This window comes from Oncorhynchus keta, chromosome 34, assembly GCF_023373465.1.
Source record: "Oncorhynchus keta strain PuntledgeMale-10-30-2019 chromosome 34, Oket_V2, whole genome shotgun sequence".
Taxonomy (NCBI): domain Eukaryota; kingdom Metazoa; phylum Chordata; class Actinopteri; order Salmoniformes; family Salmonidae; genus Oncorhynchus; species Oncorhynchus keta.
The window spans coordinates 80,684,320-80,703,412 of NC_068454.1; the positions used below are offsets into that span (position 1 = coordinate 80,684,320).

The following is a 19,093-nucleotide window of genomic DNA, read 5'->3' on the forward strand; positions in this document are numbered from 1 at the left end:
CCCCAGTGATGTACTGGGCCGTAAGCACTACCCTCTGTAGAGCCTTGCGGTTGGATGCCGAGCAGTTGCCATACCAAGCGGTGATGCAACTAGTCTGGATGCTCTCGATGGTGCAGCTGTAGAACTTTTTGAGGATCTGAGGACTCATGCCAAATCATATGTCTCCTGAACATACGAGTGAATTAGTGAGCGAGCCGGTGACTGAGTGAGTGAATGAATGACTGAGTGAGACAGTGGCTGAGTGAGACAGGGGCTGAGTGAGACAGTGGCTGAGTGAGACAGTGGCTGATTGAGACAATGACTGAGTGAGACAGTGACTGAGTGAGACAGTGACTGAGTGAGACAAGGGCTGAGTGAGACAGTGGCTGAGTGAGACAGTGGCTGATTGAGTGAATGTCTGCTCGCCCGCCTGCCTCTGTTTGTGTCTTATTATATTCCCATACTGTATAAACCAGTGTGGTTGTTTAGCTGCCCTCTCAGACCACATTCTGCTACTGAGAATAAACCATGCTGCCTTCACAGCCTTGGCAGTCTGAAACATCTAGAGGAAACCGAGGAATACTGCTAATGAGACAGTGGTCATGAAGGAGGAATACTGCTAATGAGATAGTGGTCATGAAGGAGGAATACTGCTAACGAGATAGTGGTCATGAAGGAGGAATACTGCTAACGAGATAGTGGTCATGAAGGAGGAATACTGCTAACGAGATAGTGGTCATGAAGGAGGAATACTGCTAACGGGACAGTGGTCATGAAGGAGGAATACTGCTAACGAGATAGTGGTCATGAAGGAGGAATACTGCTAACGAGACAGTGGTCATGAAGGAGGAATACTGCTAACGAGATAGTGGTCATGAAGGAGGAATACTGCTGACGAGACAGTGGTCATGAAGGAGGAATATTGCTAACGAGACGGTGGTCATGAAGGAGGAATACTGCTGACGAGACAGTGGTCATGAAGAAGGAATACTGCTGACGAGACAGTGTTCATGAAGGAGGAATACTGCTGACGAGATAGTGGTCATGAAGGAGGAATATTGCTAACGAGATAGTGGTCATGAAGGAGGAATATTGCTAACGAGACGGTGGTCATGAAGGAGGAATACTGCTGATGAGACAGTGTTCATGAAGGAGGAATACTGCTGACGAGATAGTGGTCATGAAGGAGGAATATTGCTAACGAGACGGTGGTCATGAAGGAGGAATACTGCTGACGAGACAGTGTTCATGAAGGAGGAATACTGCTGACGAGATAGTGGTCACGAAGGAGGAATACTGCTAACGAGACAGTGGTCATGAAGGAGGAATACTGCTAACGAGATAGTGGTCATGAAGGAGGAATACTGCTGACGAGACAGTGTTCATGAAGGAGGAATACTGCTGACGAGATAGTGGTCATGAAGGAGGAATACTGCTGACGAGACAGTGGTCATGAAGGAGGAATACTGCTAACGAGACAGTGGTCATAAAGGAAAGGAGACAAGGAAAGGATGCTGTTAGGAACACAGCACATTGTATATGTAAATGAAGGTGTGATACTGATGTCTCTACCGGTGGTGTGACGCTTCTTTGTTCCCTCAGGAAGGAAGTCTCCCAGCTCACGCTTCAGACGACAGAGCGGAACTGCTACAAGTCTGAGGTAGATGTTTTTTAAGTCATTTTCAACCTTTTCATGTATTTCTTATAATGCAGATATTGTCCTGTCTAGATCTTCCCTGTTTGAGGGCATCAACATGACATTTAACACACTGACAGATATATAATCAATATGTGGGAGTACCTTTAGACCTATTGACCTGTGCTATTGATAAGTTGATGTTGTTTATCTCAGTCAGAGCCCTGAACTGGCCAACCCTCACATTGCCCCAATAACCCTGTCCCTTCTTCCTCTGGCTGTGGTGATGTCACAGCAGGAGACAGAGAGATTGATTTTGATATGGCTGTTTGGTGTGTGTGGGTGGGTGGGTGGGTGTGTGTGTTGTACAGCGTCACATCTCATGTAGTGTAGTTGTAAATCTACTGACTGACTTCAGGGTCAACTGATCAATACAAAATGGCAGCATGTGTTTGTACTGTATGTGTGTGTGGAAGGGGATGATACATATGCATGTGTACATACAGTATAAGTGTGTGTGCGTGGTCAGAAGGTGACACACTGAGCGAGTCTGGAATGCTGTCCTGTGAGCAAGAAGGAAGGAGGGAGTAACAATGGAAAGGGGAGGAGAGAGAGGGGGGTAAACCAGTGGGGTAGGTTTGTGTTACTGTATAGATACATAATGCAAAGATGACAGAGAAGACACAGAGAGAGGGAGCTGGGAGAGGGAGCTGGGAGGAGGATGAGGATGATGGTAACAGTACTCTCTCCCACTACTACCCCAAAACACAGCTTCTGATTGGATCAGCTTGGACTCCTAAGTTTCTCTGAGGGTAAGGTGTGTTTCTGTGTCTTTGTTTAATTTGCCTTTAGAGTGAATGGGGCCATGTTGTTACCAACGGATACGCAGGTGGGAGGCTTTGTGAGCTGGGAGAACAGGTGTTTCTGTAAACTGACATGGGGACTTACCTGAGTCAAAAAAAGAACTGGTACACAGATAGAAAACCACACATTACCATCTTAATGGAATTAATACACTCATGGATTTAGTCTTCTTGTTGATAGATGTTATTTATTCATGTTTGTGATCTTCAAACTTACTGATATTATGATGAAGCTTAGTTGTACTGTGATGTTTTCAGCTGTTTGCTTTTGGCTAGGTTGGTGACAGTTATTCTGTTCACTGATATGACAGCAGTCTGCACCCATTAGACAGTTAGCTTTGCATAACACCCCAGAGATGAAATATTTGACAGTGGGAGGTTATATGTCAATCTGTAGGTGAATGACTGGATAACAAGTCAAGAACCCATAACTGAAGGGATGCTTCACTCTAACGTTCACTGGTTGTGAGTACTGTAGTAGATAGTGAGTAAACTATCTTATACTGAGTAGGATATCTTGGAGAAATAAAGGTGCTATCTAGAACCAAAAAGGGTTGTCCACATAGGAAAACCTTTGGATAACACTTTTTTGTTCCAGGTAGACTGTTTTTGGTTCCAGGTATAAACCTTTTGGGTTCCATGTAGAACCCTCTGTAACCCTTTCTACAGAGGGTTCTACATGGAACCCAAAAGGTTTATACCTGGAACCAAAAACAGTCTACCTGGAACAAAAAAGTGTTATCCTATGGGGACAGCTGAAGAACCCTTTTGGAACCCTTTTTCTAAGAGTGTAGTGAGTATAGTATCTTGTACTGAGAGTATAGTATCTTGTACTGAGAGTATAGTATATTGTACTGAGAGTATAGTATCGTGTACTGAGAGTATAGTATCGTGTACTGAGAGTATAGTATCTTGTACTGAGAGTATAGTATCTTGTACTGAGAATATAGTATCTTGTACTGAGAGTATAGTATCTTGTACTGAGAGTATAGTATCTTGTACTGAGAGTATAGTATCTTGTACTGAGAGTATAGTATCTTGTACTGAGAGTATAGTATCTTGTACTGAGAGTATAGTATCTTGTACTGAGAGTATAGTATCTTGTACTGAGAGTATAGTATCGTGTACTGAGAATATAGTATCTTGTGCTGAGAGTATGGTATCTTGTGCTGAGAGTATAGTATCTTGTACTGAGAGTATAGTATCTTGTACTGAGAGTATAGTATCTTGTACTGAGAGTATAGTATCTTGTACTGAGAGTATAGTATCGTGTACTGAGAGTATAGTATCTTGTACTGAGAGTATAGTATCGTGTACTGAGAGTATAGTATCGTGTACTGAGAGTATAGTATCTTGTACTGAGAGTATAGTATCGTGTACTGAGAGTATAGTATCTTGTACTGAGAGTATAGTATCTTGTACTGAGAGTATAGTATCTTGTACTGAGAGTATAGTATATTGTACGGAGAGTATAGTATCTTGTACTGAGAGTAGGGTATCTTATACTGAGAGTAGGGTACCTTGTACTGAGAGTATAGTATCTTGTACTGAGAGTATAGTACCTTGTACTGAGAGTATAGTACCTTGTACTGAGAGTAGGGTATCTTGTACTAAGAGTATGGTATTTTGTGCGGAGAGTAGGGTATCTTGTACTGAGAATATAGTATCTTGTACTGAGAATATAGTATCTTGTGCTGAGAGTATGGTATCTTGTGCTGAGAGTATAGTATCTTGTACTGAGAGTATAGTATCTTGTACTGAGAGTAGGGTATCTTGTACTGAGAGTATGGTATCTTGTGCTGAGAGTAGGGTATCTTGTGCTGAGAGTAGGGTATATTGTACTGAGAGTATAGTATCTTGTACTGAGAGTATAGTATCTTGTACTGAGAGTATAGTATATTGTACGGAGAGTATAGTATCTTGTACTGAGAGTATAGTATCGTGTACTGAGAGTATAGTATCTTGTACTGAGAGTATAGTATCTTGTACTGAGAGTATAGTATCTTGTACTGAGAGTATAGTATCTTGTACTGAGAGTATAGTATCGTGTACTGAGAGTATAGTATCTTGTACTGAGAGTATAGTATATTGTACTGAGAGTATAGTATCTTGTACTGAGAGTATAGTATCTTGTACTGAGAGTATAGTATCTTGTACTGAGAGTATAGTATCTTGTACTGAGAGTATAGTATCTTGTACTGAGAGTATAGTATATTGTACGGAGAGTATAGTATCTTGTACTGAGAGTAGGGTATCGTGTACTGAGAGTATAGTATCTTGTACTGAGAGTATAGTATATTGTACGGAGAGTATAGTATCTTGTACTGAGAGTATAGTATATTGTACGGAGAGTATAGTATCTTGTACTGAGAGTAGGGTATCTTATACTGAGAGTAGGGTACCTTGTACTGAGAGTATAGTATCTTGTACTGAGAGTATAGTACCTTGTACTGAGAGTATAGTACCTTGTACTGAGAGTAGGGTATCTTGTACTAAGAGTATGGTATTTTGTGCGGAGAGTAGGGTATCTTGTACTGAGAGTATAGTATCTTGTACTGAGAATATAGTATCTTGTGCTGAGAGTATGGTATCTTGTGCTGAGAGTATAGTATCTTGTACTGAGAGTATAGTATCTTGTACTGAGAGTATAGTATCTTGTACTGAGAGTAGGGTATCTTGTACTGAGAGTATGGTATCTTGTGCTGAGAGTAGGGTATCTTGTGCTGAGAGTAGGGTATATTGTACTGAGAGTATAGTATCTTGTACTGAGAGTATAGTATCTTGTACTGAGAGTATAGTATATTGTACGGAGAGTATAGTATCTTGTACTGAGAGTATAGTATCGTGTACTGAGAGTATAGTATCTTGTACTGAGAGTATAGTATCTTGTACTGAGAGTATAGTATCTTGTACTGAGAGTATAGTATCTTGTACTGAGAGTATAGTATCGTGTACTGAGAGTATAGTATCTTGTACTGAGAGTATAGTATATTGTACTGAGAGTATAGTATCTTGTACTGAGAGTATAGTATCTTGTACTGAGAGTATAGTATCTTGTACTGAGAGTATAGTATCTTGTACTGAGAGTATAGTATCTTGTACTGAGAGTATAGTATATTGTACGGAGAGTATAGTATCTTGTACTGAGAGTAGGGTATCGTGTACTGAGAGTATAGTATCTTGTACTGAGAGTATAGTATCTTGTACTGAGAGTATAGTATCTTGTACTGGGAGTATAGTATCTTGTACTGAGAGTATAGTATCGTGTACTGAGAGTATAGTATCTTGTACTGAGAGTATAGTATCTTGTACTGAGAGTATAGTATCTTGTACTGAGAGTATAGTATCTTGTACTGAGAGTATAGTATCTTGTACTGAGAGTATAGTATCGTGTACTGAGAATATAGTATCTTGTGCTGAGAGTATGGTATCTTGTGCTGAGAGTATAGTATCTTGTACTGAGAGTATAGTATCTTGTACTGAGAGTATAGTATCTTGTACTGAGAGTATAGTATCTTGTACTGAGAGTATAGTATCGTGTACTGAGAATATAGTATCTTGTACTGAGAGTATAGTATCTTGTACTGAGAGTATAGTATCGTGTACTGAGAGTATAGTATCTTGTACTGAGAGTATAGTATCGTGTACTGAGAGTATAGTATCTTGTACTGAGAGTATAGTATCTTGTACTGAGAGTATAGTATCGTGTACTGAGAGTATAGTATCTTGTACTGAGAGTATAGTATCGTGTACTGAGAGTATAGTATCTTGTACTGAGAGTATAGTATCTTGTACTGAGAGTATAGTATCTTGTACTGAGAGTATAGTATCTTGTACTGAGAGTATTGTATCTTGTACTGAGAGTATAGTATCTTGTACTGAGAGTATAGTATCTTGTACTGAGAGTATAGTATATTGTACGGAGAGTATAGTATCTTGTACTGAGAGTAGGGTATCTTATACTGAGAGTATGGTATCTTGTACTGAGAGTATAGTATCTTGTACTGAGAGTATAGTATCTTGTACTGAGAGTAGGGTACCTTGTACTGAGAGTATAGTATCTTGTACTGAGAGTATAGTACCTTGTACTGAGAGTATAGTACCTTGTACTGAGAGTAGGGTATCTTGTACTAAGAGTATGGTATTTTGTGCTGAGAGTAGGGTATCTTGTACTGAGAGTATAGTATCTTGTACTGAGAATATAGTATCTTGTGCTGAGAGTATGGTATCTTGTGCTGAGAGTATAGTATCTTGTACTGAGAGTATAGTATCTTGTACTGAGAGTATAGTATCTTGTACTGAGAGTAGTGTATCTTGTACTGAGAGTATGGTATCTTGTGCTGAGAGTATAGTATCTTGTACTGAGAATATAGTATCTTGTGCTGAGAGTAGGGTATCTTGTGCTGAGAGTAGGGTATCTTGTACTGAGAGTATAGTATCTTGTACTGAGAGTAGGGTATATTGTACTGAGAGTATAGTATCTTGTACTGAGAGTATAGTATCTTGTACTGAGAGTAGGGTATATTGTACTGAGAGTATAGTATCTTGTACTGAGAGTATAGTATCTTGTACTGAGAGTATAGTATCTTGTACTGAGAGTAGGGAATATTGTACTGAGAGTATAGTATCTTGTACTGAGAGTATAGTATCTTGTACTGAGAGTAGGGTATCTTTTACTGAGAGTATAGTATCTTGTACTGAGAGTAGGGTATTTTGTACTGAGAGTATAGTATCTTGTGCTGAGAGTAGGGTATATTGTACTGAGAGTATAGTATCTTGTGCTGAGAGTAGGGTATATTGTACTGAGAGTATAGTATCTTGTGCTGAGAGTAGGGTATCTTGTACTGAGAGTAGGGTATCTTGTACTGAGAGTATAGTATCGTGTGCTGATAGTAGGGTATCTTGTACTGAGAGTAGGGTATCTTGTACTGAGAGTATAGTATCTTGTGTTGAGAGTAGGGTATCTTGTACTGAGAGTAGGGTATCTTGTGCTGAGTGTAGGGTATCTTGTGCTGAGAGTAGGGTATATTGTACTGAGAGTATAGTATCTTGTGCTGAGAGTAGGGTATATTGTACTGAGAGTATAGTATCTTGTGCTGAGAGTAGGGTATCTTGTACTGAGAGTATAGTATCTTGTACTGATAGTATAGTATATTGTGTTGAGAGTAGGGTATCTTGTACTGAGAGTATAGTATCTTGTGCTGATAGTAGGGTATCTTGTACTGAGAGTAGGGTATCTTGTACTGATAGTATAGTATCTTGTGTTGAGAGTAGGGTATCTTGTACTGAGAGTATAGTATCTTGTGCTGATAGTAGGGTATCTTGTACTGAGAGTAGGGTATCTTGTACTGATAGTATAGTATCTTGTGTTGAGAGTAGGGTATCTTGTGCTGAGAGTAGGGTATCTTGTGCTGAGAGTAGGGTATCTTGTACTGAGAGTATAGTATCTTGTGCTGAGAGTAGGGTATCTTGTACTGAGAGTACAGTATCTTGTACTGAGAGTAGGGTATCTTGTACTGAGAGTATAGTATCTTGTGCTGAGAGTAGGGTATCTTGTACTGAGAGTATAGTATCTTGTGCTGAGAGTAGGGTATCTTGTGCTGAGAGTAGGGTATCTTGTGCTGAGAGTAGGGTATCTTGTGCTGCGAGTAGGGTGTCTTGTGCTGAGAGTAGAGTGTCTTGTGCTGAGAGTAGGGTGTCTTGTGAAACGCACACCACTCATTTTAGCCCCATGTGCCCAGAGATTGGAACAAATCAGACATTAGACATTTCACCCCAGAAAGCTACCGAGAAAACATTTCAGGCAAGTGGACATAGATAACAACCAGGGATTCAGGCATTTAGACCTATTCTGTAAACAACAATAATAACCTGCACTGAACATTTGTTTCTTAAACACTGTGATCTGAATAGCAACAAATGCAAAACTACTAAGATGTAGGCTATAGATTATTTACACTATAGAAGTAGTCACTATTTTTGACTGAAAACTCAAATGATTGGTTATTGCATTCCCTCAGATATTAGAATGTATGCACACATGACTGTAAGTCGCTTTGGATAAAAGCGTCTGCTAAATGGCATATATTATTATTATTATTATTTGTGCTGAGAGTAGGGTGTCTTGTGCTGAGAGTAGGGTGTCTTGTGCTGAGAGTAGGGTGTCTTGTGCTGAGAGTAGGGTGTCTTGTACAGACAGGAGAGTGTCTTGTACAGACAGGAGAGTGTCTTGTACAGACAGGAGAGTATGTTGTACAGACAGGAGAGTATGTTGTACAGACAGGAGAGTATGTTGTACAGACAGGAGAGTATGTTGTACTGACAGGAGAGTATGTTGTACAGACAGGAGAGTATGTTGTACAGACAGGAGAGTATGTTGTACAGATAGTAGAGTATGTTGTACAGACAGGAGAGTATGTTGTACAGACAGGAGAGTATGTTGTACAGACAGGAGAGTATGTTGTACAGACAGGAGAGTATGTTGTACAGATAGTAGAGTATGTTGTACAGACAGGAGAGTATGTTGTACAGACAGGAGAGTATGTTGTACAGACAGGAGAGTATGTTGTACAGACAGGAGAGTATGTTGTTCTAACAGGCCCAGATTCCCGTCATTTGTGTGAAGAGAAGACGTAAGAGCACGCAGATCAGGCTGCTTTTTGAGGATCCGTAGGCGAGCGAGTAAACTTCCACTGCCATCAGTTCTACTTTCTAACATGCAATCATTGGAAAATAAAATTGATGACCTACAATTACGATTATCCTACCAAAAGAACATTAAGAACTGTAATATCTAATGTTTCACGAGTCGCGGCTGAACGACAACACAGATAATATAGAGCTGGAGGGATTTTCAATGCACCGGCAGAACAGAAAAGCTATGTCTGGTAAGACGAGGGGTGGGGGTGTGTGTCTTTAATGCAGGGAAACTTACATTTTTTTACCAGCATGTCACATGTGCAACCAGAAGAAAAAACCTCTCCACCACCTTTACTCCACAAACAGAGATGCATACAAAGCTCTCCTTCACCCTCCATTTGGCAAATACAGTGGGGCAAAAAAGTATTTAGTCAGCCACCAATTGTGCAAGTTCTCCCACTTAAAAAGATGAGAGAGGCCTGTAATTTTCATCATAGGTACACTTCAACTATGACAACTATGACAACTATGAAAATCAATATGATTTTCTGGATTTTTCCCCCTCATTTTGTCTGTCATAGTTGAAGTGTACCTATCCGGATGCCTATAAGAAATCCGGCTATGCCCTCAGACGAACCATCAAACAAGCAAAGCGTCAATACAGGATTTAGATTGAGTCCTACTACACCGGCTATGTCGCTCGTCGGATGTGGCAGGGCTTGAAAACTATTATGGACTACAAAGGGAAACCCAGACACGAGCTGCCCAGTGACGCGAGCCTACCAGATGAGCTAAATGCCTTTTATGCTCGCTTCGAGGCAAGCAACACTGAAGCATGTACGAGAGCACCAGCTGTTCTAGATGACTGTGTGATAACGCTCTCAGTAGCCGATGTGAGCAAGACCTTAAACAGGTCAACATTCACAAAGCCGCGGGGCCAGACAGATTACCAGGACGTGTTCTCAAAGCATGCCGGACCAACTGACAGGTATCTTCACCCAAATGTTCAACCTCTACAATTGTGGTATTTGGCACATGTGACAAATAAAGTGTGATTTGATACCCATCTTGTACTGACGGTAAATAGATTAGTAAATAAACTGGTGGTTCAGTAGGTTGGAACATGCTGATTGCAACACCAGAGTTGAGGGTCTAATTCCCACACAGGCCACCATATACTGAGTGGCTTTGTATAGAAGTCCATCACCATGCTATTGTTCTAACAGCAGGTCAACAGTACCCTGTGGTGGTGACAGTGTTGATATCAGTAGCTCCATCTGAACGCAGTGCCCATACAAACTGCATGGAAAGCAGTTTCACTCAGTTCCGCTTCTGTTACAATCTTATCTGATCACATTCAACTCTGTTTGACTGAGCCCTTTGTGAAGCACTTTGAATCTCTGTCTGTGTTTTGATTGTTTTATTTGACGAGAGAGTGCATGTATATGCGTGTGTGTGTGTGTGCGAGAGAGAACCAGAGAGAGAAAGAAGGAAAGAGAGAGATTAAGCCGTATCTGTGTAATACATTGTTTCCTAGTGTCAGAGTGGATAGTTGTCTGACTGGTTTTTCCAGTTAGATTTTAGGTTGTCACCAGTCCAGCTGACCCAGGACATGTTTCTAGTGTAAACAGCTGTTAGGACATACCCATTCAAGTGACGTGTTTAGGTGGTGAGTGTGTGTGGGAAGAGGGAGACCTCTATGTGAATGGACTCATTGAGTCAGTATGAGGGGAATGTATGGAAGGCAGCAGAGTTTCACTGATGAGGTAACCTCACTTCACTGAGATGGTAGTTGGATGGAGACTTACTATAGAGTTTGGAATGTCCTGTTTTTCAACTTAATTGTTTTTTTCATTAGTTTTTTGTCACTTTCGTTTCTTTATATATCTCTCTTTCTGTATTTTTCTTCTTCTTTCTGTCATCTCCTTTTCTGTCTCTCTTTTATCTCTCTTTCTGCCTCCTCGTCTGTCTCTTTCTGTCTCCTTGTCTCTGTCTCTTTCTGTCTCCTTGTCTCTGTCTCTTTCTGTCTCCTTGTCTCTCTCTTTCTGTCTCCTTGTCTCTCTCTTTCTGTCTCCTTGTCTCTGTCTCTTTCTGTCTCCTTGTCTCTGTCTCTTTCTGTCTCCTTGTCTCTGTCTCTTTCTGTCTCCTTGTCTCTCTCTTTCTGTCTCCTTGTCTCTCTCTTTCTGTCTCCTTGTCTCTGTCTCTTTCTGTCTCATTGTCTCTGCCTCTTTCTGTCTCCTTGTCTCTGTCTCTTTCTGACTTCTTGTCTCTGTCTCTTTCTGACTCCTTGTCTCTGTCTCTTTCTGTCTCATTTTCTCTGCCTCTTTCTGTCTCCTTGTCTCTCTTTTTCTGTCTCCTTGTCTCTGTCTCTTTCTGTCATCTGTCTCTGTCTCTTTCCGTCTCCTTGTCTCTGTCTCTTTCTGTCTCCTTGTCTCTGTCTCTTTCTGTCTCATTGTCTCTCTCTTTCTGTCTCCTTGTCTCTCTTTCTGTCTCCTTGTCTCTCTCTTTCTGTCTCCTTGTCTCTGTCTCTTTCTGTCTTCTTGTCTCTTTCTGTCTCATTGTCTCTGCCTCTTTCTGTCTCCTTGTCTCTGTCTCTTTCTGTCTCCTTGTCTCTGTCTCTTTCTGTCTCATTGTCTCTGCCTCTTTCTGTCTCCTTGTCTCTCTCTTTCTGTCTCCTTGTCTCTCTATTTCTGTCATCTGTCTCTTTCCGTCTCCTTGTCTCTCTCTTTCTGTCTCCTTGTCTCTCTCTTTCTGTCTCCTTGTCTCTGTCTCTTTCTGTCTCCTTGTCTCTGTCTCTTTCTGTCATCTGTCTCTTTCTGTCATCTGTCTGTCTCTTTCTGTCATCTGTCTCTGTCTCTTTCTGTCATCTCTCTCTTTCTGTCATCTGCCTGTCTCTTTCTGTCATCTGTCTCTTTCTGTCATCTCTCGCTGGCTCTCTCTCGCTCTCTCTCACTCACTCTCTCGCTCTCGCTCTCTCTATATCTCTCGCTCTAGCTCTCTCTATATCTCTCTCGCTCTCTCTCTCTCGCTCTCTCTATATCTCTCTCTCTCTATATATATATATATATATATATATCTCTCTCTATATCTCTCTCGCTCTCTCTCGCTCTCTCTCGCTCTCTCTATATCTCTCTCTCTATATCTCTCTCGCTCTCTCTATATATCTCTCTCTATACATATATATATATATATCTCTCTCTCTATATATATCTCTCTCTCTATATATATATATATATATATCTCTCTCTCTCTCTCTCTCGCTCTCTCTATATATCTCTTTCGCTCTCTCGTTCTCTCTCTCTCGTTCTCTCTCTCTCTCGCTCTCTCTATATATCTCTTTCGCTCTCTCGTTCTCTCTCTCTCTCGTTCTCTCTCTCTCTCGTTCTCTCTCTCTATATATATATATATATATATATATATATATATATATATATATATATATATAGATAGATATCTCTCTCTCTGATGACTGTAATCTGGCTACTGTGTGCTACTAACTGTACTGTATCATTACATTTGACCATAGTGTCCAGAATACCATTACCTCAGCATTCCTAACCATTTCATTTCAAAGATGGAATTTTCTCAGTAAAAATATGCAATGTTTTTCATATGTAAATATAACAAAACATAACATTTGACATATGATATATTTCTTTATGTTTGCAGTGTTCTGGGCTTGTGCGTGTGACCGCTCACCCAGGAAAACTTCACTGCTGAGGACCTCTGTTTGACTACTGGAGCCGACACCACAGAGAAGAATGGACAGAGAGGGAGGGAAGTAGAACTAACAATCATCTCTGAGTGTGTGGGAGACAGAAATGCAGAGAATCTTCATGGATGGAATCTCAGACCTGTGGATATACAAGTGAGTGTCTGTTGATATCTGGAGCCCCAAACATGAGAAGATTGCAGTTCAACCACTCTGACGTTTCTGCTGGGGCAGACAAACACCTTTCCTACCAGGCCTGTGCTGCTACCAGGCCTGTGCTGCTACCAGGCCTGTGCTGCTGTCGAAGGCTTCTGTGATGATTTTGACCAGTGGTTAAACTCTGCAAAAAGGATTACTGGGATTCTTAAACTGTCCCCTTTTACTACATACTACATTTGGAATAATTCAACTCGCACTGGACCCATTCCCCAGTGAGGGGAAATCCACAACAGGCTCCACAATGGCCACCAGACAGTTGAGACAGAATGGTGGTGTGAGGGACGTGATCCCAGAGGATGGCAGTGACAGGGGAGGAAACTGTGGCATTGCAGGGAAGTTGGCTGGAGACCGGGGCAGGACAGAGTGGAGAAGGCTAAACCTGCCCAAAAGGAGTAAGAGTTTAGACTGGAGTGGAAGGGGGGCTAGCCCTGGCGAGGGGCTCAGACCTGGGCTGCTGAGGTTTTCTGGGAACCTAGGGGGGTCCACACTTAAACGAGCAGAGAGTTTGGGGAGTAGGGGGGCAGGAGAGAGCAATGTGTTGTCCAGGGTGAAGGCCTTTAACTCAGTTGGACCAGGGGAAGTGATGAGCCCCGTTGGGGGGTCAGGGCATTCCCTTGGTGAAGGGGTGTCCCCTGTGGGTCTAGCATATGTGGCTATATCTCTGGAGAGGGCCAGTGGGGGCCAGTCCCTCCCCACCAGACTGAGTTCTAGTCCTGGTCCTGGGTCTGGAACCAGAAAACCAGCCGGTGGATCTCTTGGATCCTCCAGGGGTCAGAGTATCTGGGACCGGATACAGAAGCTCTATGGGTCTACTGGAACTGATAAAGCTACAAACAGAGATGTGAAGGACTCAACCAGAACCAAGCGTCTCTCAACACCGGTAGGAGACTGGTCTCTATTGGAGAGGGATGGGGGGGATACAGCAGCCAATCGCAGGAAGTCTACCACAGACTCTGTCTTTGTCTCCCCCCTCTCCTCCCCCTTTTCCTCCTCCCTCAGTGGATTATCCAGGGGGGAGAGGAACGGCCTACTCTCACACACACCCCTAGGAGAACAGAACACCACACACACACCCCTGGTAGAACAGAACACCACACACACTACACACACACCACAGAGACATCAGAATAGTGCAGTCAAGGTGTCTGGTTTGAGCCCCTCACTGTCTCCAGTGTCAGGGTGTACCACACCCACACACTCATACAAACCCTCACACACACCCTTAGTGGAGGGGTCATCAGTGTGCATTAGGGACCCCTCACTATCCCCTCCATTAGAAGACAAACAGGAGAGAGGGGAAAAGGAGGTGACAAACACTGTGGGCAAAAAGAGTGTAAGTAGTGAAGACAGCGAAAAGGAGAGCTTCAGGGTGGGGAGCATGGCTCAGGAAAAAGAGAAATGGACTGATGTCGAAGGAAAAGGACACAAGAAAAAGGAGAAGCGAGGGAGAGATAACGCTGAAGTCTTTCTCCCCCAGCACAGACTATCAGTGACACCCACCAGGGACTCTCAGCCTATCACAACGTCCGGAGTAGGGGTCACCACAGGGTCAAACCCCCTCCTGACCAATCAGCTTAATGGGAAAACTGACACCTATGACAGGAGCAAGACCCCTGGTAGAGGCGTGGGCAGGGAACAGAGCCTGTCAGAAGATGTGTTTGAAGCCAACACCCCACAGAGGATAACATTACAGAACACAGAAAATACCAAGTTACCTGGGAAACTGGTAGTGCCTTCTGCAGCCAGTGTGAGGAACAAGATCCACCAGTTTGAAGCTCTGACACAGACATCTCAGGTCCCAGTGCCCAACTACCTGAAGCCCAGACGGGCTTTCTCTGTCCCAGAGCAGCTCAGTGAGTCTGGAGAGAGGGTCAGGAAGAGTGGGTTGGATAGACAGGTACGTGGGGTGGGGGGAGTATGGGAGAGAGGGAGAGGAGGAAGAGAGGGAGGGATTGTAATTATGGATGGGGGGAGAGGACAAGGAGAAGGGGTAAGGAAGAGTGTGCCAGATAAAGCACTTGGTGGAGGGAGAGGAAGTGAGGTAGTGAGAGAAGAGAGGAAGGCTCATAGAGGGTGGGCGGTGAGGTCTATGTCAGTGGATGAGGTGAGGCTGGGGAGCAGGGAGAGAGGGGGAGTAGGGGAGAGCGGGGGAGTGGGGGAGAAAGCCGGCAGAGTGGTTTATAGAGGTTTGGTACAGGGAGTGGGGGAGAGAGGGGGAGTGGGGGAGATGGGAGGAGTGGGGGAGACAGGGGAAGTGGGGGAGAGCGGGGGAGTGGGGGAGAGCGGAGGAGTGGGGGAGATAGGCAGAGTGGTTTATAGAGGGTTAGTACGGGGAGTGAGGGAGACAGGGGGAGTGGGGGAGATGGGAGGAGTGGGGGAGACAGGGGAAGTGGGAGAGAATGCTGTTGGCTCTGGTACGTTTTCCAACGTCAAGGGTAAACTAGACATCCCTCTGAATGGCAAAACCACCAGAGACACACTGAGAGACTTTTCCATTGATGAGCCAGACCTCCCCAATCACACAGTCACACCCCTGGACTGGAGTAGGAGAGGCACCAACACAAAGACTACTACAGTCACTGCCAAGGATACTTCATCCTCCCAGCTGTCTAACTCTGTGAACAACTCCAATGACGTTCTAGGTGGCCCTGACCAGTCTAGGAGGCCTCACAGTAGAGACTCACCTAACCTGCCATCTCCAGTGAGCGATGACGACAAGACACCAACCAACACCCCCCAGAACTCTCTCTTCCACCCCCAGAACACACCTCCCACCTCCCCACACCTCCCCACTACTTCCATGCAGCCTAAACACCAACAGGGTGTAGATTCAGGCCTGGCTGACCTAAAGAACCCTCCATTCTCCACACACACAGCCCAGGGTAGGGTCACTACTGACCCTGCTATCCCAGTCTCACACTCTGGCCTGGGGAGGGATTCCATGTCCCTTCCCCTCACCTCCTCCTCCCCCAGCAGCCTACCCCTCCTCCCCACTATGGCTCGATGGAACTCAGAGGAGGGGGGATGGAGTGATGAGGATATTGATGATGAAGGTACAGAGAAGGACGAGGACTCCACCTACGACTCAGACTCTGCTGAATCCTCGGTGACCGTCACCAGCGCCATGAGCCAATCACATCGCAGGAGCTTCTCTCTCAGGTGGGTCACTTCTGTTTTCAACTGATGATGAAAATACTACGCTAACACAACAAGCACCATGTTTAAAAGTCAATTAACAGCTAGAAAGGTGGGATTATTGTCAGTCTACCTGTTACTTGTTTTTATCTAATCATTCAACTTTATCTTTGAGTTTATTCCCTCACTATGTCTCTCTCTCAGTCTGGCAGAGCTGTGTAACTTCGGAGAGGTGGACTATGATCCCCAGTCTTCCTCTGACAGTGAGGAGTGGCCGTCCAGCCGGTCAGCCAGCCGGTCAGCCAGCCTGTCGTCTGACGTGTCGGCATTGTCCTGTGTGTCTGTCCTGGGCAGTGATGAGCTGAACCGCCTGCTGGACGACATAAAGGGCCTGGGGGACACAACGCTGCAGGTACCACAACTATCTTCACTATACCAGACTAAACAACCAGCTAAAACATTACGTAAAGGGCCTGGGGGACACAACGCTGCAGGTACCACAACTATCTTCACTATACCAGACTAAACAACCAGCTAAAACATTAAATTAGTGTTATTCCATTCGTATTAACATTAATAATAGCATCAGTATTTGTCAATGCTCAACTGCCATCTTGTGCTGTTGCTGTTCTATCCCCCTCACTCTCTCTCCCCGCTCTATAGAACTATGAGGATGTCCAGGTGGTGGTTCTCCATAAGGATGTTGGTGTGGGCCTGGGCTTCACCATGGCAGGAGGAGTGGACCAGAACAAACCTGTCATTATGAGTACCACTCAACTAGTACCAATGCTTCCATGTTTCTGTGACCGACTCAAGTCGCCCACACAATTCAAGACCACATTAGCCCACTGATCTGAAGCCTAGGCATCATGTTCTTTCACTTCCTGGTCTACTCTGACCTCTGGTGTTTGTCTTCCAGGTCCATAAGGTGTTCCCGGCAGGGGTGGCTGCTAAGGAGGGATCCATCCAGGAGGGAGACAAGGTCCTGTCAATCAACGGCACAGCGCTGTGTGGCTCCTCCCACTGGGAGGTGCTGAGGACACTAAGGAGGGCACGGACTCACGGGATGGGCGTGGTTGTCTTGAGGAGAGGGGGGGTAACAGACCCCCGTAAGGGAGGAACAGTGACTGATAGTCCAGGAGGGACACAGACAGAGCCTGCTAACACTGGTGAGATGGATCAGCTGGTTGGAGCATTGCATTAGAACTGTGGTAAAAGTTATCTAAAGCAGAACAACATTGATCAATGTTCCAAAGTCATTTCACAGCTTCTCTCTTCTCACCCTGAACCTGTTGTTTTTCCACAGCTTCTCTCTTCTCACCCTGAACCTGGTGTTTTTCCACAGCTCACAGCTTCTCTCTTCTCACCCTGAACCTGTTGTTTTTCCACAGCTTCTCTCTTCTCACCATGAACCTGTTGTTTTTCCACAGCTTCTCTCTTCTCACCCTGAACCTGTTGTTTTTCCACAGCTTCTCTCTTCTCACCATGAACCTGTTGTTTTTCCACAGCTTCTCTCTTCTCACCCTGAACCTGTTGTTTTTCCACAGCTTCTCTTCTCACCATGAACCTGTTGTTTTTCCACAGCTTCTCTCTTCTCACCCTGAACCTGTTGTTTTTTCACAGCTTCTCTCTTCTCACCATGAACCTGTTGTTTTTCCACAGCTTCTCTCTTCTCACCCTGAACCTGTTGTTTTTCCACAGCTTCTCTCTTCTCACCCTGAACCTGTTGTTTTTCCACAGCTTCTCTCTTCTCACCCTGAACCTGTTGTTTTTTCACAGCTTCTCTCTTCTCACCATGAACCTGTTGTTTTTCCACAGCTTCTCTCTTGTCATCCTGAACCTGTTGTTTTTCCACAGCTTCTCTCTTGTCATCCTGAACCTGTTGTTTTTCCACAGCTTCTCTCTTCTCACCCTGAACCTGTTGTTTTTCCACAGCTTCTCTCTTCTCACCCTGAACCTGTTGTTTTTCCACAGCTTCTCTCTTCTCACCCTGAACCTGGTGTTTTTCCACAGCTTCTCTCTTCTCACCCTGAACCTGGTGTTTTTCCACAGCTTCTCTCTTCTCACCCTGAACCTGTTGTTTTTCCACAGCTTCTCTCTTCTCACCCTGAACCTGTTGTTTTTCCACAGCTTCTCTCTTCTCATCCTGAACCTGGTGTTTTTCCACAGCTTCTCTCTTCTCATCCTGAACCTGTTGTTTTTCCACAGCTTCTCTCTTCTCATCCTGAACCTGGTGTTTTGACAGAGAACATAGGCAAATGTGTGTGTGGGAGTCATTTTGACCGTGTGTGTGTGTCCTGTGTGTCAGGTCAGAGGGTGTGTGTGAGGCTGGAGAAGTGCAGCAGAGACCTGGGCTTCAGTCTGGAGGGAGGAGTGGGTTCCAGCCTGGGAGACAAACCCCTCACTGTACAGAAACTCTTCCTGGGTGAGAGGTCAACCTACCTACAAAATATAATAGTATTAATGAACGTTACTTGATCATCTATTTTATTCCTATTGCTGTTTCCTCCCTATTGAAAAAATGATGTATTCTGTTGTCATGTTATCATCTTGTGTAAATATTCTGTTTTCATGTTGTGATCTTGTGTAAATATTCTGTTTTCATGTTGTGATCTTGTGTAAATATTCTGTTTTCGTATTATCATCTTGTGTATATATTCTGTTTTCATGTATTTTCAAGAGGACCATAATGGAAATAAGTTTTTAAGTGATTTAAAAACTGCAATAATGCATTGTGTCCACACATATTGTGTTTTTAAATGGCCAAATAAATCAATACACTTACTGTATATCACCACATGGTGGAGGAGCTGACCTTTCTATTGAGGTCATTCAAATGAATGTCTCTTTAGTCAGCAGAAACACGTGTCAAACTCCAAGCTCAGACCATTGGTTATGAGGTGTCTGATA

The 19,093-nt window shown here is 43.7% G+C and overlaps 1 protein-coding gene and 1 long non-coding RNA gene across 10 annotated transcripts in view; one reads left to right on the forward strand and one right to left on the reverse strand.

The window, feature by feature from the left end:
- Nucleotides 1–2,284: 2,284 nt before the first annotated feature.
- The window catches only part of LOC127914914 (uncharacterized), a 28,281-nt gene continuing 11,472 nt past the window's right edge, over nucleotides 2,285–19,093 (forward strand). The window contains exons 1-7 of the mRNA XM_052492688.1: nucleotides 2,285–2,432; nucleotides 12,787–15,182; nucleotides 15,393–16,207; nucleotides 16,388–16,595; nucleotides 16,847–16,945; nucleotides 17,103–17,352; nucleotides 18,492–18,608. Coding sequence (XP_052348648.1) covers nucleotides 13,290–15,182; nucleotides 15,393–16,207; nucleotides 16,388–16,595; nucleotides 16,847–16,945; nucleotides 17,103–17,352; nucleotides 18,492–18,608 — 3,382 coding nt within the window. The 5' untranslated portion in view covers nucleotides 2,285–2,432; nucleotides 12,787–13,289. The remainder of the gene's footprint in view (nucleotides 2,433–12,786; nucleotides 15,183–15,392; nucleotides 16,208–16,387; nucleotides 16,596–16,846; nucleotides 16,946–17,102; nucleotides 17,353–18,491; nucleotides 18,609–19,093) is intronic.
- LOC127915352 (uncharacterized) lies at nucleotides 17,363–18,481 on the reverse strand. Of its 9 annotated transcripts, none has more exons than XR_008091076.1 (6): nucleotides 18,375–18,481; nucleotides 18,063–18,179; nucleotides 17,829–17,945; nucleotides 17,751–17,789; nucleotides 17,558–17,713; nucleotides 17,363–17,511 (listed from the first exon to the last, which is right to left on the reverse strand). It is a non-coding gene; the product is annotated as an uncharacterized LOC127915352 (long non-coding RNA). The 9 variants fall into 9 exon arrangements; XR_008091075.1 differs by having other exon boundaries at nucleotides 18,063–18,218; XR_008091072.1 differs by lacking the exon at nucleotides 18,375–18,481 and adding an exon at nucleotides 18,258–18,367 and having other exon boundaries at nucleotides 17,985–18,179.